This window comes from Mus caroli, unplaced genomic scaffold (genome assembly GCF_978045245.1).
Source record: "Mus caroli unplaced genomic scaffold, Mus_caroli_1 scaffold_8, whole genome shotgun sequence".
Lineage (NCBI taxonomy): Eukaryota > Metazoa > Chordata > Mammalia > Rodentia > Muridae > Mus > Mus caroli.
Window position 1 is genome coordinate 11,659,525 of NW_028227263.1, and position 23,106 is coordinate 11,682,630.

The following is a 23,106-nucleotide window of genomic DNA, read 5'->3' on the forward strand; positions in this document are numbered from 1 at the left end:
CTGGGAGGCAGAAGACAGACAGCCCCATTTGAAAATGGTTAGGTCTACAAAACTTCTTCGAATTGCATCACTACAGCAGATGTAATTGCATGTCATGGCCTCTTTAATCCAGCACTTTATCTGTAATGGCATTCCAGCTGATGTTCTCCTGACCCCATTCCCTCCTAGGCATGAACCCCACATGGCTTCCTGCTCTTTCTAGAAAGTGGTACATAGGCTTTTACATGAAGGCAAAGGTAACTTCTGGGTCTCTCTACAACTATGCTATCCAGAAGGAACCATGCTATGCTCCATAAGGTCAGACATTTGTTTTATCCATTGCTGAGTCCTCTGCCCCTGAGTAGCACCCAGCGTGTACTAGAACTACTATTTCCTGAATGACAGGGTGGGTGTGTTGGTGAGCAGATTGATGGGTTGGGGGTAAGTGCATAGATATAAACTGATGCATAGATGGGTAAATGGGTGAGTAGGGAGGGAGTGGGCGGGTAGGGATGTGTTGCGGCCCGCCCGCGGTCCACAACACAAACGGTTCAACTGAAAATGGCAGTTCAGGCTGAAAAGAGAGGAAACTAGACGGGGCGGAAGAAAAGAATGAAGCCAGGACAACAAGTTCTGATCGAGGCTCAATTTAATATTTCCAGACACCCAGTTTATAAAGGAAGGGGGAGGGAACCCAACTTCCCGCCAAGTAACTCAGGGTCCAGTAGCAGGACGAACACGTGTGTGACTCCAGGCAGCAAAGGCAGGTTCCAGCAGTGGGCGTGGCAGGACGAATGAGCCGGTAGCTCCACCCTTGAGCAGGCAGGTTCCAGGCTGGGGGGAAGGGAGGCCACATTTCCCCCCATTAGATAACAAAACAAAAAATAAAAAAGGGGGTGGCCTGTGGCAGAAAAATTATCTATGTTTAATAATTTTGCCTGAGTTCCTAGGGCTAAAGAAAAAACTTGTTTCCGCGGGATTCCCTAACTTTTCTAATGGTAAACTGTATCTGGCTAAGACTGTCTTTAAAGCACTGACTGAATAGCAGCGCTGGGCTGTAGGCTCTGACTTTATAATGCTAATTAGTGCTGAATAGGTAGCTACCTGTTTGCATTAAGTAGGGCGTTGGAACCCTAGCTGAGTTTAACTAAACGATTTAGAATAACACTGAGCTGATAATCCTCTGCAATTTTGGGGAACAGGGAGAAGGGGTTAAGACTGGCTGGCTCCTAGTACAAGGCCAATTGGCTTTTTTATTTTTTGGGGTGGGAGGCAGTGAAGGGCTTGCCCTTACGACAGCAAGGTCTCTAATCTCACATGGCTCACCTCTTTTCATCCACATGGGAGTGGCAGGTATCGCTCACCTCTTTTCATCCACATGGGAGTGGCAGGTATCGCTCACCTCTTTTCATTCATACAAGTTCAAAAATGGTGACTCCTTGTTCTTCCCACAAGCACAGTCACTTCTGCCCCTTCAGTCCCCTCTAGAGCGCCAAGTCTGCAAAGCCAGGTGCTCTCATAGTGTGGTTCTGGGGTTGTTCTCTAGGTACCCTATGGTGGTTTGAATATGGTTGGCCCAGGGAGTGGTACTATTTAGAGATGAGGCCTTTTTGGAGTTGGTAAGACCTTGGCAGAAATGTGTCATTGTGGGCATGGGCTTTAAGAGACCCTCCCTCCTAGCCATGTGAGCCAGTCTTCTCTTAGCGGCCTTCAGATGAAGATGTAGAACTCTCAGCTCCTCCTGCACCATGCCTACCTGAACACTGCCATGCTCCTGTCTTGATAACAGACTGAACCTCTGAACCTGTAAGCCAGCCCAATTAAATGTTGTCCTTATAAGAGTTGCCTTGGTTATTGTGTCTGTTTGCAGCAGTCAAACCCTAACTAAGACACACCCCACACTCCAAATTCCTTTCTGAGTCACACCTCTTGAGTGTTCAGACAAGCCTGCTCCATGGAGGTAAGGCAGAGGATGATACAGAACAAAGAATAAGTGACTCTTGTTGCACACTTGCCAGAGATTGTCCAAAATGAAAGAAATCTTGATGCCTCTTCTCACGTGTGTGTGTGTGTGTGTGTGTGTGTGTGTGTGCGCGTGTGTGTGTGTGTGTGCATGCGTGCGTGTGTGTGTGCATGTTCTCAGTGTCCCTGCCTCATATGGACTGTTACAGGGACCCCATATTGAGTGTGCAGCTGGAATGTTAGCTCAAGGGATGCAGACTTCTAGGGTGGATACTGCTGGGCTTAGTGTGGAGAAGATCTCACAGAAGCCCGAGAAGGCTGACCTTGGTGATGACAGACAGAAACATATTACGGTGACCATCAAAGCCAGCCAGGGTCAAGGAGAGCCACATGGCAAGAAAGGGTGAGGGATATAGTCCTAGTAACCAAGTCACCTGTGTTTAGAGTGGCAGAGCAAGGGGTCTCTGTAGTTGGAATTGGTCAATGGCAAGGTTTGGCTTGACTGACCTCTCTGGAGTTAAGCTGTATCAGAGGTGATGCCAGGATGAAACAGGGCTCCCAGTAATCCCCAAGTGTCACAAATTACTGACTTAGGAGTGCCTGGGTCTCGGTGATCAGTAGTCTCTAGCCTAGGATGGCAGAGAGCAAAATACCCCACATCTCTAATAGTAGCCCATTTCACAGAGGAACTAACTGAGAAGGAGGGACAGCCTTGCATGTATAAGCACAGCACCATATCCCATCACAGCCTGTGTCAGAGGTTTGCAAGATGACACAATCATGCACAAAGCACCCGAATTTCTGGAGTTCCTAAGCCTTTGAACTCAGACTAGATCCAGCCTTGCTGGGGGCCAGCTCCAATGGGGGTGTTCTTTCTTGTCGGCTCTTCTTGAGCAGGCAGGTTCCAGGCTGGGGGGAAGGGAGGCCACAGGGATGGGGTAGATGGTGAGTGGGTGAGTAGATAGGTGGGTAGATGAATAGATGGATAGGGGGTTGGAGTGATGGGGAAAAGATGGGTGGGTTGGAGATTTGTGGATGGTTGGGTGGTGGATAGGGGAATGAATGGATAGTTTGACAAGTTGGTGGATAGGTGGATGGATGATGGATGGGTGGGTGGCAGATAATAATTGCACGTGTAGATGAATGGATAAGTGGCGATTACTACCCAACCATTTGTTTCCTATTTTAATGACTAAAGCTCTAGAGGAAAACCTGTATGACCGTCATTATTTTATCAAATTTAGCATTTGTCCATCCTCCATTTTCCTTTTCTGTGTGCACCACATCTTTTTTGTTTGTTTGTTTGTTTTGTTTTTGTTGTTTTTTTGTTTTGTTTTGTTTTTCGAATCAGGGTTTCTCTGTATAGCTCTGGCTGTCCTGGAACTCACTTTGTAGACCAGGCTGGCCTCGAACTCAGAAATCCACCTGCCTCTGCCTCCCAAGTGCTGGGATTAAAGGCATGCGCCACCACGCCCAGCTTTTTTTTTTTTTTCACCACATCTTTACACAGCAGGATTACAACCGCTTACAAGAATGGACTCGATACAACCAGTAGAAAAACTTACAAAAACTAAAAGTAGGAGTTGAGTAAACACCCAGGATGAGACGGTCAAGCCTGTTGCTATTCTGTACGCACTCCATGGAGAGCGAGGAGATGAGAGAAACTTGCTTTGCAAATGTGGAGGGTCTTTTGATGGGTTGGGGGTAAGTGCATAGATATAAACTGATGCATAGATGGGTAGATGGGTGAGTAGGGATGGAGTGAGCGGGTAGGGATGGGGTAGATGGTGAGTGGGTGAGTAGATAGGAGGGTCCCAGTGGGGCTTTTCCTGGAGGTATGCCAAAAACCATGTACAGTCTAACAGTTCTAGAACATATAACCAAAACCCCATCACCCCAACTAGACCTCACTCCACTGCACATAGAACTCTGGCGTCTTTATCATGCTGCTTGTCACAGCCCTGAGAATACAGACATACTCAGCTCCCTCTGATAAGTGAGAAGACTGCAGGTCAGGGAGGACAGAGGCCCAAGCTCCTGGCTCCAAGCCCAGTCCTTTGCCCTTCACCAGGTGCCAGCGAGCTTTGGGGCCTCAAGCTCTCGGGACTTGGGAATGAAAGAGAGAGTCTCCTCACCATTCCTGTACTCCCTGGTGGGAACCCATGCAAGAGACAACCAGTGGGACCAGGATGAGATGTGCACTGATTTTTGCCATAGCTGGGGGTTCAGAGTTCTGTTATGGCTGCCTTACCTAGCAGGTTTGACACGAAGCTCCTTTCTCCTGAGAAGCATGATAAGTGCAGGTGTGTCTGCTACTGCAGCAGAAAGGAGTCTGTTACATGAGGCGTATAAATTGTCCCTCATTAAGCACAGCACCGGTTCATGTCTGTCAGCACCCAGCCCTGGAGAGCCCCACACGCAGCAGCCTTTCCATTTAACCGAATGTTAAGCTGCTCATCTGACACAGACAGAGCCTCTGCCGAACCAACGGGAGCCTCTGAATACTGTGTTCCCTGCCACTGGGTCCTCGGCTTCCAGGACCTCACTTCTGGAGGGAACAGCTATTCTGTGTAGAAGTGAGACGGTGGCAGCATCCAGAAGCCTCCTGTGTATGATTCAACTCACCACAGCTCACTTAGTGTCCCTCTATTCAAATTCCTGGGGAATTAGATCCCCACTTTAATTAGGTTCCAGTGAGGAACATTGGTCAGAGCTCACATGTTTAGCTCCATGAACAATAATGTTCAGCAGATGGATCCTTCTGTGCCCTAGGTACTTTCTATTAAGCACGGGCCATGTCCTACCGAGGCGAGCACATGCTAGAGTCTTCACCCTAGCCTGCATCTTCCTTAGCCTTCGGTAGCCCATCTAGCAGGCCCATTGACTGGGTCAGCATTGGTTCTGGTGAAGTCACTGATGTTCTTGCAAGAATATAAAGATGCAGTTCCCATGGTCTTCACTAAGGTCTGGTCCATCCTCTGAGCCAGTGTTCTTGGTGTCCAGCCAATATAGCATCAGGTGACAGAATGGGCTCAGTCCATGTCTCCCTCTGATCTGGAGTGATCAGGCTATCCTGTGGGAAGCTAATTCAAGACAGAATGGATCACAATCTGGTTCAAATGAACCCAGGTATACTGAACCTCATTCTCCATGACATCAAACTCCCTCAGACAAGTGCTTCAAGGTGCAGTTTGGAACTGGAGAGGACCCCAGGACTCACCTTTATTTCTCTGGCTCCTAGGTGCCCCAAGGCACTCAGGTGACCACCACTTTCTACAAATAGTACCTGCATGCCTCCCCCTCCACCCAGCCCCTTGTGTCAAGTCCTGTCTGAGGAGCCTCATGGCTTGTGCCTGGGGTTTGGGGGAAGAAGCTCCTGACAGCTCTCCCAGGCCTAGAGAATGAAGAAGATGGCAGGCTTCTGTTCAAAAGCCCTGTGTTCAGTCCCAGTTCTGCATTCCTTCGGTCCCAGTAAGGCTCCTCGCCTCTCTGAACTCCTGTTTCCTCAACTGAAAAGCCACAGTGATAAAATTTGACTCATGGGATATCAAGGGGAGGAGGTTTATTAAGAAAATGGTGGATACTGTCAGCGTTTCTAAGCCCCCTAAGTGTAAACCCATAAGTTTACATGGCGAGCCTATCAGACTGCTGAACGAAAGCAAGGGCAATCAACCAGGGCGCCAACATCACCAGCCAACCCAACTCAAGGGCCCACTTGGTTGCACCTGCGTTCTGTGCCTGGAGATGAAAAGGTTTTATGCAGAGGTGCAGTTGCAAAAGACCTGAAGGCTTTTCTGACAATGGCCCTGGAATCTGAGCTTTAAAAGCTGACTGAGGTAAACCCACCCAGTTGTGACTTCTTGCACTGTCTCACTGTAGGAGGACCTAAGTCCTATAGGAAGAGAACTTGCAGTGAATGCAAAACTGGTTCTTTCATGGGGACAACATAGGATTGGCTCCACATTTCAAAGGATTGGGCTGTTTCTTAAGGTCTATCTTTGCATGTTATGTGAGTGTGGCCCACAGTGAGCTCCATGCCTGGAGAAAAGATGGGAGGACTTGAGGATCTTGCTCCTGGGAGATGAGCCTCAGGGGAAATATGGGGAAAGCTGTAGGAAATTGAAAACAAGGGGAGGCTGGTAGTTGCCTTCTAAACAGTGTGTTCTTGTACCTGGTCTGTAATTGGTTGGCTGGCTGGCTGGCTGGCTGGCTGGTTGGTTGCTTGGTTGCTTGCTTATGCTTCTAAGTCCTGTTCCCATTTGCTTTTAGAACTCAGAAGTCATTTTGTTACCCAGTATGGACTAAAGTGAGAAGAGTATGTAACTCTTCTTCATTTGGCTTTGCAGTTTTACAAGGTTGATGTATCTGGCTACAGTTAGGACAGGTTGCTAAATTCTGGCTACAGAGATGATGGATTCTGTACCATCTCTGAATGTTTCTAAGCCCAAGGCAAGGCAGTCAGAGGCATCTTTCCCTAAGTTGCCTTAGGGAAGATACTGTGAACTTACCCCTAAAACTTTGGGGGATTTGGTTGGAGTTCTGTTATCTTCATCCTTAGAGTGGGAGGTGATGAGCCCCACTTTATAGATATAAAACTGAGGCTCGAAGTAGTGCTAACGGGCAGGTACTCAGACATCTTCCCACTGGTTTTCTTCCTCCCCACCTGCTCCATACCACACCTCCCAGGGGAAGAACATACCAGATCTGCTGTGCTGTGGCTTCCATCTCAGTCTGCAAATAAAATGTCAGTGGGAAGCTCCCGGCATCCTATTTTCCAGGAGCTGTTGAGTAGCTCTTTACAGTGATGTCATTTCTGCTCAGTGAACATGTGAGTTTGGAGTTTGGTTGTAGTTGTTGTTGGGTTTTCTGGTCTGGGGTTTTGGGTTTGATAAGTATAGTCTTGCCTGGAGAAGACTGTTGTTCTCATGCTCAGCATCCCTTAGTTGCCCATAGTTCTTGGTCTAGAGATGGATCCCCTTGAGATTCCCCCTTTCTTGTCAGCATGTTGACTGTTATCAGCCTTGTTCCGGTCTTAGCTAAGCAGCCACATTATTGAGGTACCATGGATGTGGCTTCCCTGTCGCTTCTAGGGGTCATAGTCTCACGGATGATTTTCTGTGCCTCTGACCCTTAACATCTTCCTGTCCCCTCTTCTGAAATGTTCCCTGATCTCAGGGTACAGGGTACAGGGTCTGATGGCCCTAGGATTGCTTGTGGTCAACTTTTTGACCAGTCATGGTTTCTGTAATGGTCCCCATCTGTTGCAAAGAGGAATGTCTTTGATGAGAGGCAAGAGGCACGTTGATCTGTGGGTATAAGAGCAAATATTTAGAATGCAGTTAGGAATTATATTCTGGTTTAACAGAGTGGCAGTTGTGGGTTCCCCTTCAAGGTCCATGACCTCACTAGCCCCAGAGAGTTGGCTAGGTTTCCAGTACCAATACTGCCTTTGCCGAACAGGCATTAAGTCTGATCAGAGAGCTGTTACCACCAAGATGTGAGTACCACCACTGAAGCCATGGGGTTATCATGCTGGTCATCCTACTAGTTTATATAGGCATCACAGCTGAGTAGACCACTGGTTGCCTCCCTCCTTTCCAAGGTGCACAGTACCTTCTACTACCATGAAACTAGTCTTTAGGGAGGAGGCTTTCAAGTCAGATCCAGCTCGGGTCCTCCAGGTCTTGTGTCAAAAGTAGGATTTGGAGTCTGAAGTGCATGGTGTCTTCAACAGTAGGAACTTGCCTTCAACCTCTCAGAGGCAATGAAGGGCAGCAGAAAAAGCCCATATTGCTTGGGGGAGTCTTGGACTACCCTAACCAACAACTTGAAAGGAAGGTACTGGAGATTTTGTTAGTGTATGGATATTGGGGGGGGGGGGGGTTTCAGCCCAAATGAGATAACTTCATTTAAACTATATACATATATACATGTGTCCACATAGTTTTCCATGAATGCGATTCTAGGTAAATAATAGCATGGTGCTTCCTTTATGAAGTTTCCAGGCATCTCAATGTTAGTTTACCTCGTCTCCCCATCTCCCTTTGTATTGACATCCTTCCTTGCTTGAGTTAAAGTACCCTTATTTTACCCATTTCCTATTTCGAATCTTTTGTTAACCTGCCATTCCCCTCTCTACTACTCACACACACACACACACACACACACACACACACACACACACATGGGGAGGGGTGGAGGGCTTCTTTTACTTGCCTGGTTTCTTCAGTCACTCTATGTTATATACTGCCATCCGAAGTCCTGTAGCTAGGAACCATAGATAAGAGAAAGCATGTGATACTTGTCTTTCTGGGCCTGGCTTACTTCATCCAATATGTTCTTCTGTAATTGCATCTAGTCACCTGCAAAGTTCATGTTTTAATTTTTTTTCTTACACCTGAATAATATCCCATAGTGTCTGTGTACCACATTTGCGTTATCCACTTGTCAACTGAAGGACATTTTGTTTGCTTCCATGCCCTAGCTCTTGTGAATAGAGCATCAGTGAACATGGCAGAGCCATTGTCTGTGAGATAGGATGTTGAGTCCTTTGAACATATGACAAGGAGTGGTATAGCTGGCTCATATGGTAGATTTAGTTTTAGCTTTTTGAGAGTTCTCCACACTGATTTTCTGAGTGGCAAACACATTTTCAATCCCACCAACAGTAAATGAGAGTCCCCCTCCCCCACATACTCTTAAGCATTTATTGTTGGTTGTTTTATTGATCATTACCATTCTGACTAGGGTGAGTTGGATTCTCAAAAGGTTGTTTTGATTTGCAGTTCCCTCATTGTTAAGGACAATAAACATTCCTTGAAATATTTCTTCCTTTGAGAACTCTTTGTTCAGATGTGTAGCCCAATTGTTTGAATGGGTTGGGTTGGGGTGCGGAGGTTGAATCTTTGTTTTCCAAGGTCGTTAAATGTTTTAGATATGAATCCTCTGTCAGATGTATAGCTGACAAAGATTCTCTCCCACTCTGTGAGCTTCCTCTTTACTTGATTGTTTCTTTGCTTTTGCAAAAGCTTTTTAATTTTTGAGGTCTCACATGCCAATCATTGGCTTTGATTATTGGGCAAATGGAGTCCTCTATCATGTAGAGCACTATCTATGTTTACTTCTAGTATTTTTTTTCAGTCAATTTAAAGAGATAAACATGGATGGTGTCCCACCCCCATTTCCTCAAAGCTAGCTTTCTCCATCAAGCAATCTATGCTCATTCAGGGCCTGTGAAGGTCCCTTCCTCTTCCTTCATCACTGCTGCAGCTCTGAGCTGAAGTAATGGACTGGGAGACCAAATTGCCAGAGAAGCAACAGAGTCACAGGAAACTGTGAAACCTGCAGCTCCTTTGTCCAACCTCCTCCCAGAAGCTTGGCCTGGAGGCCTAATTTTTACTGGAAAAGTAGTTGTCTCCTAAGGGTTCCCAGCGAGCTTTCATTAAGCAGATAACTCCAGACTTCTGTCAGGGTTGATAAATTGGCTCAGTATGAGTCACCCTAAGTCTACAGCCATGAAATGTACAATAGGCTTGAACGAGAAAAGGCTTTTCTGACTACAGGTTTCTCAAAAGTAAAAGTTGTCCCTAACCATGTTTTCTTGGCAGTTTGGAGACAGCTGGACAGCTGGATATTAAGTTGTGACTGCCAGTATAGTGGGAAGCCCTAAGTGGCTGCTTCTTTATTTTTTTTTAAGTAGTAGGGTTTTATTTCCCTCCTTTCTACTTCATTCTCTTTTTATGTCTAACCTTGCATTCAATGCAGTAAGTTTGCCCCAAGTGTCCCTGGCAGTTAAATATTAGAGAAAAGGGTGAATGTGTCTAACAAGAGGTCGTATCTGGGCAGGAACCACAGCAGGATGCTGCTGGTGCCTAAGATAAATTCTCTGCACAGAACTGAAAGCAGCTTTCTTTTCTGGGTCTCAGGTGCAATTACTTTAAAGTGTTCTTGTGCCCGGGGACAGGAGCATGGGAAATGGCTTCCTTTCTGAGTAATTCTCCACTTTTATTGCTTGCCCAAATCTGCCATTGCTATATGTCAGTTTAATTAGCTGCTGATCTGGCATATTAGGGATAGTTTATTAAATGTATTAAATGGTGTGCTGTGATGAGCTTGCCAAGAACTATAGAAGAAACAAACTTGTGTTCTTAAATGCATACCATGCATGAACTGAGCAAGATCTCTGATGTCGTGAAAAACCGTAGAGCCTGATTTGGTCCTCGCTTCATAGAAGCACCAGGAAATAGGCTGGTGAGTAAGAAAGCCAAAGTACAAGTGAGCAGTGAGGGGGAGCATCTCCTGCCCTGTGCACAACACATCACTGCCCTGTCCACAACACAACACTGACCTGTCCACAACACAACACTGACCTGTCCACAACACCGCCCTGTGCACAACACAACACTGCCCTGTGCACAACACAACACTGCCCTGTGCACAACACATCACTGCCCTGTCCACAACACATCACTGCCCTGTCCACAACACAACACTGCCCTGTCCACAACACAAAACTGACCTGTCCACAACACTGCCCTGTCTATCCACAACACTGCCCTGTCCACAACACAACACTGCCCTGTGCACAATACAACATTGCCCTGTGCACAACACAACACTGACCTGTGCACAACACAATGCTGCCCTGTCCACAACACTGCCCTGTCCACAACACAACACTGCCCTGTCCATAACACAACACTGACCTGTCCACAACGCTGCCCTGTCCACAACGCTGCCCTGTCCACAACGCTGCCCTGTCCACAACGCTGCCCTGTCCACAACGCTGCCCTGTCCACAACGCTGCCCTGTCCACAACGCTGCCCTGTCCACAACGCTGCCCTGTCCACAACGCTGCCCTGTCCACAACGCTGCCCTGTCCACAACGCTGCCCTGTCCACAACGCTGCCCTGTCCACAACGCTGCCCTGTCCACAACGCTGCCCTGTCCACAACGCTGCCCTGCCCACAACGCTGCCCTGCCCACAACGCTGCCCTGCCCACAACGCTGCCCTGTCCACAACGCTGCCCTGTCCACAACGCTGCCCTGTCCACAACGCTGCCCTGTCCACAACGCTGCCCTGTCCACAACGCTGCCCTGTCCACAACGCTGCCCTGTCCACAACACTGCCCTGTCCACAACACTGCCTTGCCTAATTTGTGTGTAGAGCAAGGACCCATGGATCACTGCAGCTCTGCTCTGTTTTGTTTTTGAGACAGGGTCCCTCCATGGCGCCTTGGTTGGCCTGGAACTTACTGTGTAGACCAGGCTGGCCTTGAACTCACAGAGATTCACCTGCTTCTGCCTCCCGAGTATACTTAACCACACCAATGTTAACTGCAGTTGTTAGTATTTATGAACACATTCCTGATTTGGGTTTGTCTTAAAGAGACAGGCAGAAACTTTATACCCAAAACCAAGTTAAGGTTTTCCAAATGCTACACAGAGCTTCCCAGAAAATGACACCAGAATGGTATCTAAGCAAAACACATAAAAGGTGCACTTGAGGAGCCTACACAGTGTTTCAGAGTCGACTCAAATTGGTGGGGGTTGCTCCAACGGTATTCTTTGGTTTGGTTTGGTTTGGTTTGGTTTGGTTTGGTTTGGTTTGGTTTGGTTTGGTTATTTTGAGACAGGGTTTCTCTGTATAGCCCTGGCTGTCCTGGAACTCACTTTGTAGACCAGGCTGGCCTCGAACTCAAGAATCTGCCTGCCTCTGCCTCCCGAGTGCTGGGATTAAAGGTGTACGCCACACACCCAGCTACTCCAATGGTATTCTTAAGACATGAATCTTAGGTAAGGAGCTTGAACTGTTATCTCTTGGCCATCTAGTAATAGCCAGATGTAGTGCCATCTTACCATGGAACAATCTTTGAGCCATAGAAAGGGAAGTTGGACTGATGCATGCAACGATATGGATGAACCTTGAAGCACTATGCTACAGGAAAGAACCAGCCACACAAAGGGACATCATGTGTCCCTTTGTTCATTCTCCAGGCAGAGAACAGAAGTGACGACTTAATAGGCCTGGGTTTGAGTGGTGGGTGGTGGTTCTCAATTGTTTTTCTGTTGCTGTTATTAAACACTCTTGACCAAAAACAACTGGGGAAAGGGAAGTTTGTTTTATTTCATGCTTACAGGTAATAGTCCATCATTTGAGAGAAGTCAAGACAGGAACCACAAAGAAACACTAATTACTGACTCCTAATCAGCTTCCTTTCACATAGAGCTCAGGTCCACCTGCCTAGGAATGGTGCTGCCCATAGTGGACTGAGACTTCCCACATGAATCATTAATCATGATAATCTCTCACAGACATGGTCATAGGCCAGTGTGATCTTAAAAGGTGAATTTTATATCTTGTGCATTTTGTATCAAATAAACCACTCTCTTGGAAGCACACAGGTGCTAGGGACCTCCCAGTGTCCCTCCCACTCTGTTGAATCTGTACAGGGCCTTGGAATCTGCATCCCTATTAAGGTATTGACACTTCTGCCCCTAGACCACACTTTGAGATCCACTGGCCTAGACATGTACTGACCTGTAGGCAGGTTGGTCCCCAGCATCTAAGATTGGGCATCACATGTATGCTGACCACTTGCTACATTTCAGCTGTTCATCACGGGTAATTCAATGCTGACTTAAGTAATGAAGAAAATAGGGTAGTTTTCTTTCTTTTTTTTTAATTAGATATTTTCTTCACTTACATTTCAAATGCTATCCTGAAAGTCCCCTATACCCTCCCCCCACCCTGTTCCCCTACCCACCCACTCCCACTTCTTGGCCCTGGTATTCCCCTGTACTGGGGCATATAAAGTTTGCAATACCAAGGGGCCTTTCTTCCCACTGATGGCCGACTAGGCCATCTTCTGCTACATATGCAGCTAGAGACATGAGCTCTGGGGTACTGGTTAGTTCATATTGTTGTTCCACCTATTGGGTTGCAGACCTCTTCAGCTCCTTGGGTACTTTCTCTAGTTCCTCCATTGGAGGCCCTGTGTTCCATCCAATAGGTGACTGTGAACATCCACTTCTGTATTTGCCAGGTACTGCATAGCCTCACAAGAGAATAGAAACAGAAGGTACTCTATCCAATTCATTCTATGAAGCCACAATTACTCTGATACCTAAAGCACACAAAGATCCAACAAAGAAAGAAAACTTCAGACCAATTTTCCCGTATGAATATCAATGCAAAAATACTCAATAAAATCCTTGCAAACCGAATCCAAGAACACATCAAGACGATCATCCATCCTGACCAAGTAGGCTTCATCCCAGGGATGCAGGGATGGTTTAATATACGGAAATCCATCAACGTAATCCACTATATAAACATACTCAAAGACAAAAACTACATGATCATCTCGTTAGATGCTGAGAAAGCATTTGACAAAATCTAACACCCATTCATGATAAAAGTCTTGGAAAGATCAGGAATTCAAGGCCCATACCTAAACATAATAAAAGCAATCTACAGCAAACCAGTAGCCAACATCAAACTAAATGGAGAGAAGCTGGAAGCAATCCCACTAAATTCAGGGACTAGACAAGGCTTCCCACTTTCTCCCTACCTATTCAATATAGTACTTGAAGTCCTAGCCAGAGCAATTAGACAACAAAAGGAGATCAAGGCGATACAAATTGGAAAGGAAGAACTCAAAATATCAGTATTTGCAGATGATATGATAGTATATATAAGTGACCCTAAAAATTCCAGCAGAGAACTCCTAAACCTGATAAACAGCTTCAGTGAAGTAGCTGGATATAAAATTAACTCAAACAAATCAGTGGCCTTTCTCTACACAAAGGATAAACAGAATGAGAAAGAAATTAGGTAGTTTTCAATCAATGAACTTGGAATCAAAAGACTTATTCAAACAGCGTCTGTCAGCCCCTGAGTAGAAACCCATTGTCCCTTTGTAAATGGGACTCATACTCTCATAGGATTGTTTTGAATGAACATTTAGGCCAAAATCTAACTCAGTGACTAGCCTTAGGAATTTATAGTCTTGTAGTACTAAGACCATAACAGGAAAAAAAGAATAATTAATCTGTCATCCCCATATATGTAGCACAAATAACTGTGCACCTAAGGGCCTGACAGTTCTAGGACTATTTCCTGGGAATCCTACAGGATTTCTAGAAATGGTTTGAAAGACACATGAGGAGGCATTGGGCAGCCAGATGGAAAATGAGTTGGCAAAGACTAATCCTGAGGACAGTGGGTGGTACTCAGGCCATAACTGAATCCTCTTGGGACCCTCCGTAGCTTAGAGTATAATGGAATCTTAAAAACTACCTCTCAAATGGCTGAACAAATAACAGCGAGTTTTGATGACAACATCCGTATCCACTGAGCTCCACCATTGTAGAAAACTCTAGGGCAGCAGACTAAGAGACAGAGAGGTACACTTTGCCTTGGTGACTGTTCTCCATGTCACCTCCCTGGTGTAACTAAACTGGAATGACAGCATCCATCAGTGGCCACAACGCAGGCCCTGCAGAGGATGCCTAAGGCCACAGAAAGCAGATTCTAGGCCTGGCTCAGGGCTCTTTGGCACACTGCTCATGCTAATGAAGGAACTCAGGACTCCGTGAACCAGCAGTTCTTGGCTCTATGCTCTGGCCACTCAGCACTGAGTGGCCCTTTGAGGTATAGAAAGTATTCTGGTATGTATAGATCAGAATAGTACTGTAATGAAAACAATCTGATATGTGGGTTCTTTTAATCTCCCCTTCTTCTCTTTTGAGACTTGAAATAACTTCAGGTTACTAAACTTTGTACAGGGAGTAGAGGTCAGGATTCTTTAGCTTTAAGTTTTGATGCTTTCATTATTCCACTGAGCACCTTGGTAGCTCAGGCTAGGTAGTTTGATACAATTTGGGAAATCAGGGTTAGAGTTTATTAGGAAAGTGCCATTGAGAGTGTGCCAATTATAAGATGATCTTGTAAACGTCTCCATGGGGAGGTAAGTCTGGGTGGGATAGACACCAGGCCTGCTTGCTCACAAAGTCAAAATCTCCTGGCTTTCTGGCAGGCCAGTCCCTGTCATCTTTGCTGCCTGAAGAAATGAGAGAATGTACTTGTAAAACAGACTGGCAAAGCTTCATGGGTAAGGACACTCTGGTATCTTCTCACCATATCAGGACTTTGTCCTTTGCCGTGAATGACAAGGACTGGCTAGGGAATCCTTTTCTGGAGAAGGGGCTGCTTCTAGAGGTGTGTATCTGCTTTGTTACTGATGAATTTCTATCTAACTGCCGCCCATGCCCACGGCGAGCTCTTCCCAGGGTGTGTCCACACTGTCTTTATCTTGACCTTTGGAGGGGCTCGGTTGCTCCTTTCATAATGAGTTCTCTTCGGGGCTTGCCTACCCTCCATATCAGCTCAGTGTGCATCACTTAGCTTAGGTCCCTCATCCCCATCATTGCTTGTTATCAAAGAGCTATCGTGGGCTAGGGTGGTATCAGGGCTGTCTATCGAGTGACTTGGGGTTAGAGCCTGATATGCCTGAAGCCCTAGTTACCACCCCAGTACCAAAAACAAGGAGAAATTATCTAAGGGAAGGGCTAGAAAAGGCCAAAAAGTCCCTAGGTTGGAGAAGGAAGACCTGAGGACCATGGCCAGTAGTCTCTGGGAGTTTTCTCAAGCAAGACTATAAAAGCCAGCATGCCTAGGCTTTGGGGTAAGGGACAGCTCTGGGATGTGTGTGACTGACCCTCAGGGTCAGCACCTTCACCAGAACCTCACCTATTATCTCAGGAGGACAGTGCTGTCTTGCAGTTCCAACAGAGGTACCCTAAGACATCAATGCAGGCACGGCAGAGGACAACTTAAGAACTGGTCCTCACCTGTCACCTTGTTTGAAACAGACCACTTGTTTTCCATTGAGTACATCAGGCTACCAGATCCAAAGGCTCCTGTGGCTTCTCTTATCTCTGATTCCCTTCTTATCATTGGGAGCACTGGGATTATAGACACACGCTGCTGCTGAATGTGGGTTCAGGGTCTCTGACCTGAGGTCCTCACACTTGCATTCTGAGCACTTTACTGAGCCATCTTCCCACTGCCAAACCTTCCCATCAACTTAGCCTGGAGTCTTTTCTAATTAACCCTGGCACTCTCCAGAGACTAGCCTCTCCCGGAGGGAGCTGGACACAGCCTGCCACCACAGCACCTAGCTGTGTATATCTGAGAATGAAGTTCAGGCCCCAAGGTCCTCATGGAGGGGTGCTCTTAAACAGAAGAGAAGGCCTGCCCTAGTCCTTGGCCAAGCTACCTCCTATGCATAGGTCCGCCTTCAGCATCTTGAGCAATAGAATGGTCTCTTCCACGCCATGCCTTTTCTAAATTGTAAGTGTGACACTCTATTGTTCATGGGAGCTTTTCTGCATTATTTTGATACTGGCAATAATCTATCTGCCAAGGAAATGTACAAAGATTCCAAAGGGAACTTTGTTACAGTTCAACTTACCGTCTTCCTGTCTCAGAGAGCAGGACTCGCTTTCATTTGTTTATTTGTGGTTTGAATTATACTCCAATTAACCTGAAAGTGAAAGAAGGCAGGGGGAGGGGGAGGTACAGAGGAGTGAATGGTGTCATCATCTTGGCTGCATGAACCCTCAGGACACAAAACTATTGCCAAACTCTGTCATGATGTAGTAGTTTCTCTGCCATAGTTGGGGAGATGTAGCTGCTTGTGCTGATCTGGCCAATTGATTGAAATCCAATTATAATGTCATCCTGTAAATATCTCCATGGGGAGGTATGCTGGGGCATGCTGGACAGTAGGCTTGCTTCCTCACTAAGTCATAAAACTTGGCTTTCTAGCAGGCCAGTCCTCATTGTCTTGAATGCCTCAAGAGATCAGAAAATGTGTTTTTAAGAGAGAATGGAGCCGGTCATGGTGGCGCACACCTTTAATCCCAGTGCTCGGGAGGCAGAGGCAGGCAGATTTCTGAGTTCGAGGCCAGCCTAGTCTACAAAGTGAGTTCCAGGACAGCCAGGGCTATACAGAGAAACCCTGTCTCAAAAACAAAAACAAACAAACACAAAAAAAGAGAGGGGGGGGAGAGAGAGAGAGAGAGAGAGAGAGAGAGAGAGAGAGAGAGAGAGAGAGAGAGAGAGAGAGAGAGAGAATGGTATACTTTGTGTTGGGATAACTATATTAGTCTGTTTTCTGTTGCTACCACAGAACATTGCTGATGCATAATACATAAAGTGGTTTATTCCACCTACAGTTTAGAGTTTGTTCAAAGGCATGGTGCTGACATCTATGTCCCTGGTAGGGTCCTCATGGCAGGAGGTATCACAGCGGCAAAGGGCTTGCAGGAGGAAGCAGTCATATGGCAAGATGAGGAAGCAGGAGTGACTCCCAGGCCAAGCTTGTTCTTTTGATGTCTCATTCTAGTGGGAACTAGTCAAGGTTTCTTGGAGGTTACAACCCTTCTGGTGGTGGCATCCCACCTTCCCCAGGGGCAGGTACCACCTGTGAAAGCAGCATCAGATCACTGGAGCTACTACCAGTGTGTGTGTGTGTGTGTGTGTGTGTGTGTGTGTGTGTGTGTGTGTACATACATATATACATACGCACATACATACATACATAACATACATAACATACATACATACATACATACATCCCCCTAGGGGGACCCACTAGACCATACCCATAACATGGCTGCTCTAGGAAAATGTCCCCAGTTCTCCATGGCTCTCAAGAAATGTGCTTTTCTCTTTCTGGGAGTCAGAGCCAGATTCCACAAATACAGCTCCTGGTCATTTGAGAAAAAAGGGAAAGAAAGACTTCGGGGAGGAATAATCAGTTCAGCAGCACAGACCTAACATCACTCCTGCTCACAGCCTACTGCCAACAAGTCACAGGGTCCACTCAGGGGCCAATGGCATGAGCAGCTCTTCTAGACACCAGAAAGGGACCAGTGCTTTGTGGCTGACCCCACCACACCCATTCTAGCCCTGGAATTTATAGACAAGACCAAGACCTACATTCTAGACTACCTCCATTTGCTGAGAGCTGTGTCAGGAAAAGATCATCACTCAGTCTTCATAGGCCTGCATGTCAATATCAAATTGATCTATAGTGGGACAGACCATATGTCCCCTGAACACATAGAACCAATACATAGCATCATTCGTGCCATTTTCCTCTGTGTATGTATCAATAAAGGCATTACTATATGTCTGTTGGTCTGTGTACCAGAAGCTGGGAGACCTTTGGCCCAGCCGGGAGGGAGGGTTCAAGTGAAGGGGGAAGGGCATGAGCAGGGAGGGGCTATCCCTGCTGCTGCTGTCCCTGCTGCTGCCGTCACTGTTGCTGCTTTCACTGTTGCTGCTGCTCTGGTGGTGGTGGTGGTGGTGCTGCTGCTGCTGCTGCTGCTACTCTGGTGGTGGTGGTGGTGCTACTGCTGCTGCTACTCTGGTGGTGGTGGTGCTGTTGCTGCTGCTGCTGCTGCTACTGCTGCTGCTGTTGCTACTGCTACTGCTGTGCTGAGCCTAGCAGAGCTGAGCTCGCTGGCTAGGGAGTAGGTGCAGGGAGCTTCTGGTGGCAGAAGCCCTGGGAAAGCAGTGTCCTCTTCCCAGGCAGTGAGTGTTATAGCTCTGGTGACAGATGCTCTCAGACAACGGAGTTATCCTCACACATTTCTATTCCTTCTGGATATGCAGATCTTATATGCAGTTTTGGGGTGGGGTGGGTCTGACATCAAGTGCGTTCTATTGGCTTGGCCTGAGATGCCGCATCTACATGAGGAGGGATGGGTGAGTGCTGTCCCTACATAACTGGTGGCCACAATTCTCTCTGTAGGGGGCTGTGGCTATGGGACAAGGGGTTAGAGTTGGGATCAGGTGAAGCTCCTACCATCCCTTATGGATCTCCAGGGCTTCAAGCCCTAGCTCAATCTTACCAGGCTTCCTCTCACAGTCCACCACCCCACATGTGTCTTTGTTAAAAATTCTAGACCCTAAGACTTCATTTCCTACAACATGACCTCTGTGGTGGCTTGATTGAGAATGGCCATAATAGGCTTATACATTTGCATACGTGGTCCTCAGTTGGTGAAACTGTTTGGAAAGGATGAAGGGGTGGGCTCGTTTGGAAGAGGTGTGTCACTGGAGGCAGGCTTTGAGGTTTCAAAACACTCTGGCCATTCCCAGTCTGTCTCTGTTTCTCTGTCTCTCTCTCTGTCCCTCCCTGTCCCCCTCTCCCACCCTCTCCTCTTCCCCTCCTCACTTTCCTCCCCCCCCCCACTTGTGGATGCAGGTGTGAGCTCTCAACTGTCCCTGGCACCATTACCTTTGCTCTACCATCATGGGCTCTGATCTTCTGAAACCATAGCCCAGTCACATGATTTCCTTTATAGGTTGCCTTGGTCATAGTGTTTTATCACAGCAGTCAAAAAGTAACTAATATCTCCCTGAAGAACTATTAATAGCACCATAGTATGACTGTCTTAAGCTACTGGTGTGGAACTGTCAAAAACAGACAAACAAAAACAAAAAAAAAATAAACACTGTGTTTTTGACAAAGCCCTTCTTCCTTACCCTATGGGAACCGGTGCCAGGACGACCTGACAGTGCTTCACTGGACCATGGTTAAGCAAATCCTGATTGCTGTGAGCAGCTGTGTGTTACTGCACTAGCATCCTTGGTCACAGTGCCTGAAGGGAGGGATGGCCCCATGTGCCTGTGTGACTCACTGTGGCCTTTCTTCCTCAGGTTCCCATTCCCCATGGTGTTCAGCAGCTGCAGCAGGAAGGACCTGGAGGCTAGCCTGGAGAAGGGGATGGGGATGTGTCTTTTCAACCTACCAGAGGTCAAGCAGGCCTTTGGGGGCCGGAAGTGTGGAAATGGCTATGTGGAAGAGGGAGAAGAGTGTGACTGCGGAGAACCAGAGGTAAGGGGACTCTCTCCATGGTGCCTGCCATTGCCTCTGACTGGGAGGACAGAGGAGCTTGAGCGAGCTCAGGCAGCAAAATGAACAGGCTAAAAACTGGTGATAGGAGTCAGGAGAGATGGCTTGTTAAAGGACTTGCCATGCAACCAGGAGGCCCTGGGTTCCTAAAAACCCATGTGGAAAAGCTGCATGTGATAGTGTGTGCCTGCAGGCCCAGCACTGGAGGTCAGCAGAGATAGGCAGATGTCTAAAACATACTAGCCCTTCAGCTTCATCTAATGGGTGAGCCCTAGAGGCCTCAGTGAAAAATCCATTCCAAAACGACAAAGAGGACAGAACCTGAGGAATGGCACCTGAAGTTGACCTCTGGCCTACACACAAACCACACACACACACACACACACACACACACACACACACACACTGAGCGAGGGGGGAGAAAAGGAAGGGGAAATGAGCTAATAGTCAGGATATTGGTATAATAGAGATTCTCTGGAAAAGTTCCACATGGCCACCTTGAAAAAGTGCCCCATAGTTGGTGGCTTTTTGGAATGTTGGCCATGTAGCAGAGTTGGCTGTATCACTTGGCTTTAATAGGTGAGTGCCTTCTCTATTGAAGGTTGCCCCGTTCTTAGTGAGGTGAGGATGCGAACCATGAAAGCATTTATCTCAGAGTCTCTTAGAAAGCAAAGCCCTGGGAGCCTGGCTTCTAAGAGCCTGTGAGTACTGTGCCTTTCTCTTTGCAAAACCCGCTGTGAAAGGGGAGTGTGAATAAGCAGCGCTGAGCTGAGCTTTCGGTCTAGCTGAGATTGCTCTGAAGTCTCCTCTCTGCATGCACAGCTGAGGCTCTAGAGGCTCCGGCCATTCAGCTTGTCAGTTCTCAGAAGCATTAAGGAAAAGCAGCTAGCATTTACATCCCACCCCAGGCTTACAGAACCCTGCTTCCCAGCCAGTCTCTGGGAAGTTCCTTAATTGCATAGGCCCATGATGAAGCTGGTCAACATGAAACTTGTAAGTCACTTGTCACTCCCTAAACAGTCTTGAGAAAGGACAACAAAGAGAACACTGCCACCTCCCAGCATGATGTGCCCCACACAGCTCAGAGGGGATTGTACTCAGAGTACACCGAAGCCAAGCGTTTGTAGAACAGGTAGGCTGGTGCTCCTTCAATGGGAACCTGCACAAGTCAGTGGGAGACAGCTCTGAGGCAGGTGTGGGCTGAACAAGGGCTCAGGAAGCCAGCTTCTCAAAGGGCTCCTTTGGAAGGAAAGCCTCGGGAAACAAAGCTGGGCCAGGAAGCCAGAGCATCTCAGACATTCCATGCCCATCCCAGCAATAATAGAACCTTCATGTTAGCCTGTCTCCAGGTCCCCGAGAAGGCTCCATACCAGTAGGAATGTTCTTATGCTCACAAGAATGAAGGGGAAATGTGCAGCCTATGGGCCTGGTGGGTGATCAGATGGCGTGAGGCAAGGTAGAGGTAGCTTTGTGTCCTTGGCAAACTCAGAGCGTATCCGTGTAACAACGCCCTTGTCCACAGCATCCGTAGCAATGGTTAATGTTGCTCACAGGGAGCGAGGAGCTGTTGCTGGCTGGGAGCAAGTCCTAATTACAGAACGTTACAGAATGGCTTTGGGATTAGTGGAGGGAAAAGTGAAGCCTTCGTGGGATAGCAAGTACAAAGGAGAAAAGTCCCTTGGAGGCCTTGTTAATTGCTTAAAGAAACAAGCCAATTAGTTGAAATTACCCACATTTCTCAGGAGAGGCCATGTTGACTTAAGACAGTTTGTCTTTGATCTGAGTGCCTTATAATTATTTATTAATGCGGAGAAGGAGAAGTCTCATGGTTCTTCATGGAATCATGAATGCTAAGATGTGGAATGACTCCATTGGCAGCCATTCACCCCATCTGCCTTCTAAACCATGCACCATGGCCACTGTGGCCCCATGGCTGTCATCACTACCCTGTACAGCATCATCATTATCATCATCATCATCCTCTCACTGCTGTCCCCACCATCAGCTGCCATCTCCACAGCTCCCATCACTGCCCCCAACGTACCTGCATCACCACCGCCCTCACTACCTCTGCCACACACCAGTGTCCCTACCACCACCATCACTATTGCTATATCCTGAGAATTAGCATCAGCATCCTCAGCATTATCACCACCAGCACCACACCACCAGCCCCAGCATCACACCATACCACCAGCATCACACCATACCACCAGCATCACACCATCAGCACCAACATCACACCATCACCACCAGCACCACACCACCAGCCCCAGCACCACACCATACCACCAGCATCACACCATCAGCACCAACATCACACCATCACCACCAGCATCACACCATCAGCACCAACATCACACCATCACCACCAGCACCACACCACCAGCCCCAGCACCACACCATACCACCAGCATCACACCATCAGCACCAACATCACACCAGCACCACCAGCATCACACCATACCACCAGCATCACACCATCAGCACCAACATCACACCATCACCACCAGCATCACACCATCAGCACCACACCACCAGCCCCAGCACCACACCACCAGCCCCAGCACCACACCACCAGCCCCAGCATCACACCACACCACCAGCATCACACCATCAGCACCAACATCACACCACCAGCCCCAGCACCACACCACCAGCCCCAGCACCACACCACCAGCCCCAGCATCACACCACACCACCAGCATCACACCATCACCACCAGCATCACACCACACCACCAGCATCACACCATCAGCACCAACATCACACCACCAGCCCTAGCACCACACCACCAGCCCCAGCATCACACCATACCACCAGCATCACACCATCAGCACCAACATCACACCACCAGCCCCAGCACCACACCACCAGCCCCAGCATCACACCACACCACCAGCATCACACCATCACCACCAGCATCACACCACCAGCCCCAGCATCACACCACACCACCAGCATCACACCATCACCACCAGCATCACACCACCAGCACCAACATCACACCATCACCACCAGCATCACACCATCACCACCAGCATCACACCATCACCACCAGCATCACACCATCAGCACCAGCACTCTATCAGCAGATCCCCAAGTTCCTACTGTAGCTATTCTGTTCTGCTGCTCCTCCATCACCTCCACAAAGGAATCCTACAGCCGTGGCTGAGCGCTTGATCTCTCTCCAGGGACCTCACCACGCTGTGTTGATTGTGACAAACTTCTC

At 47.7% G+C, this 23,106-nt stretch overlaps 1 protein-coding gene across 1 annotated transcript in view; it reads left to right on the forward strand.

Moving 5' to 3' along the window:
- Adam12 (ADAM metallopeptidase domain 12) overlaps positions 1 to 23,106 on the forward strand; it is a 356,891-nt gene that overhangs the window by 273,922 nt on the left and 59,863 nt on the right. Inside the window, exon 12 of the mRNA XM_021167906.3 lies at positions 19,679 to 19,856. Within this exon, the coding sequence (XP_021023565.1) occupies positions 19,679 to 19,856 (178 nt within the window). The remainder of the gene's footprint in view (positions 1 to 19,678; positions 19,857 to 23,106) is intronic.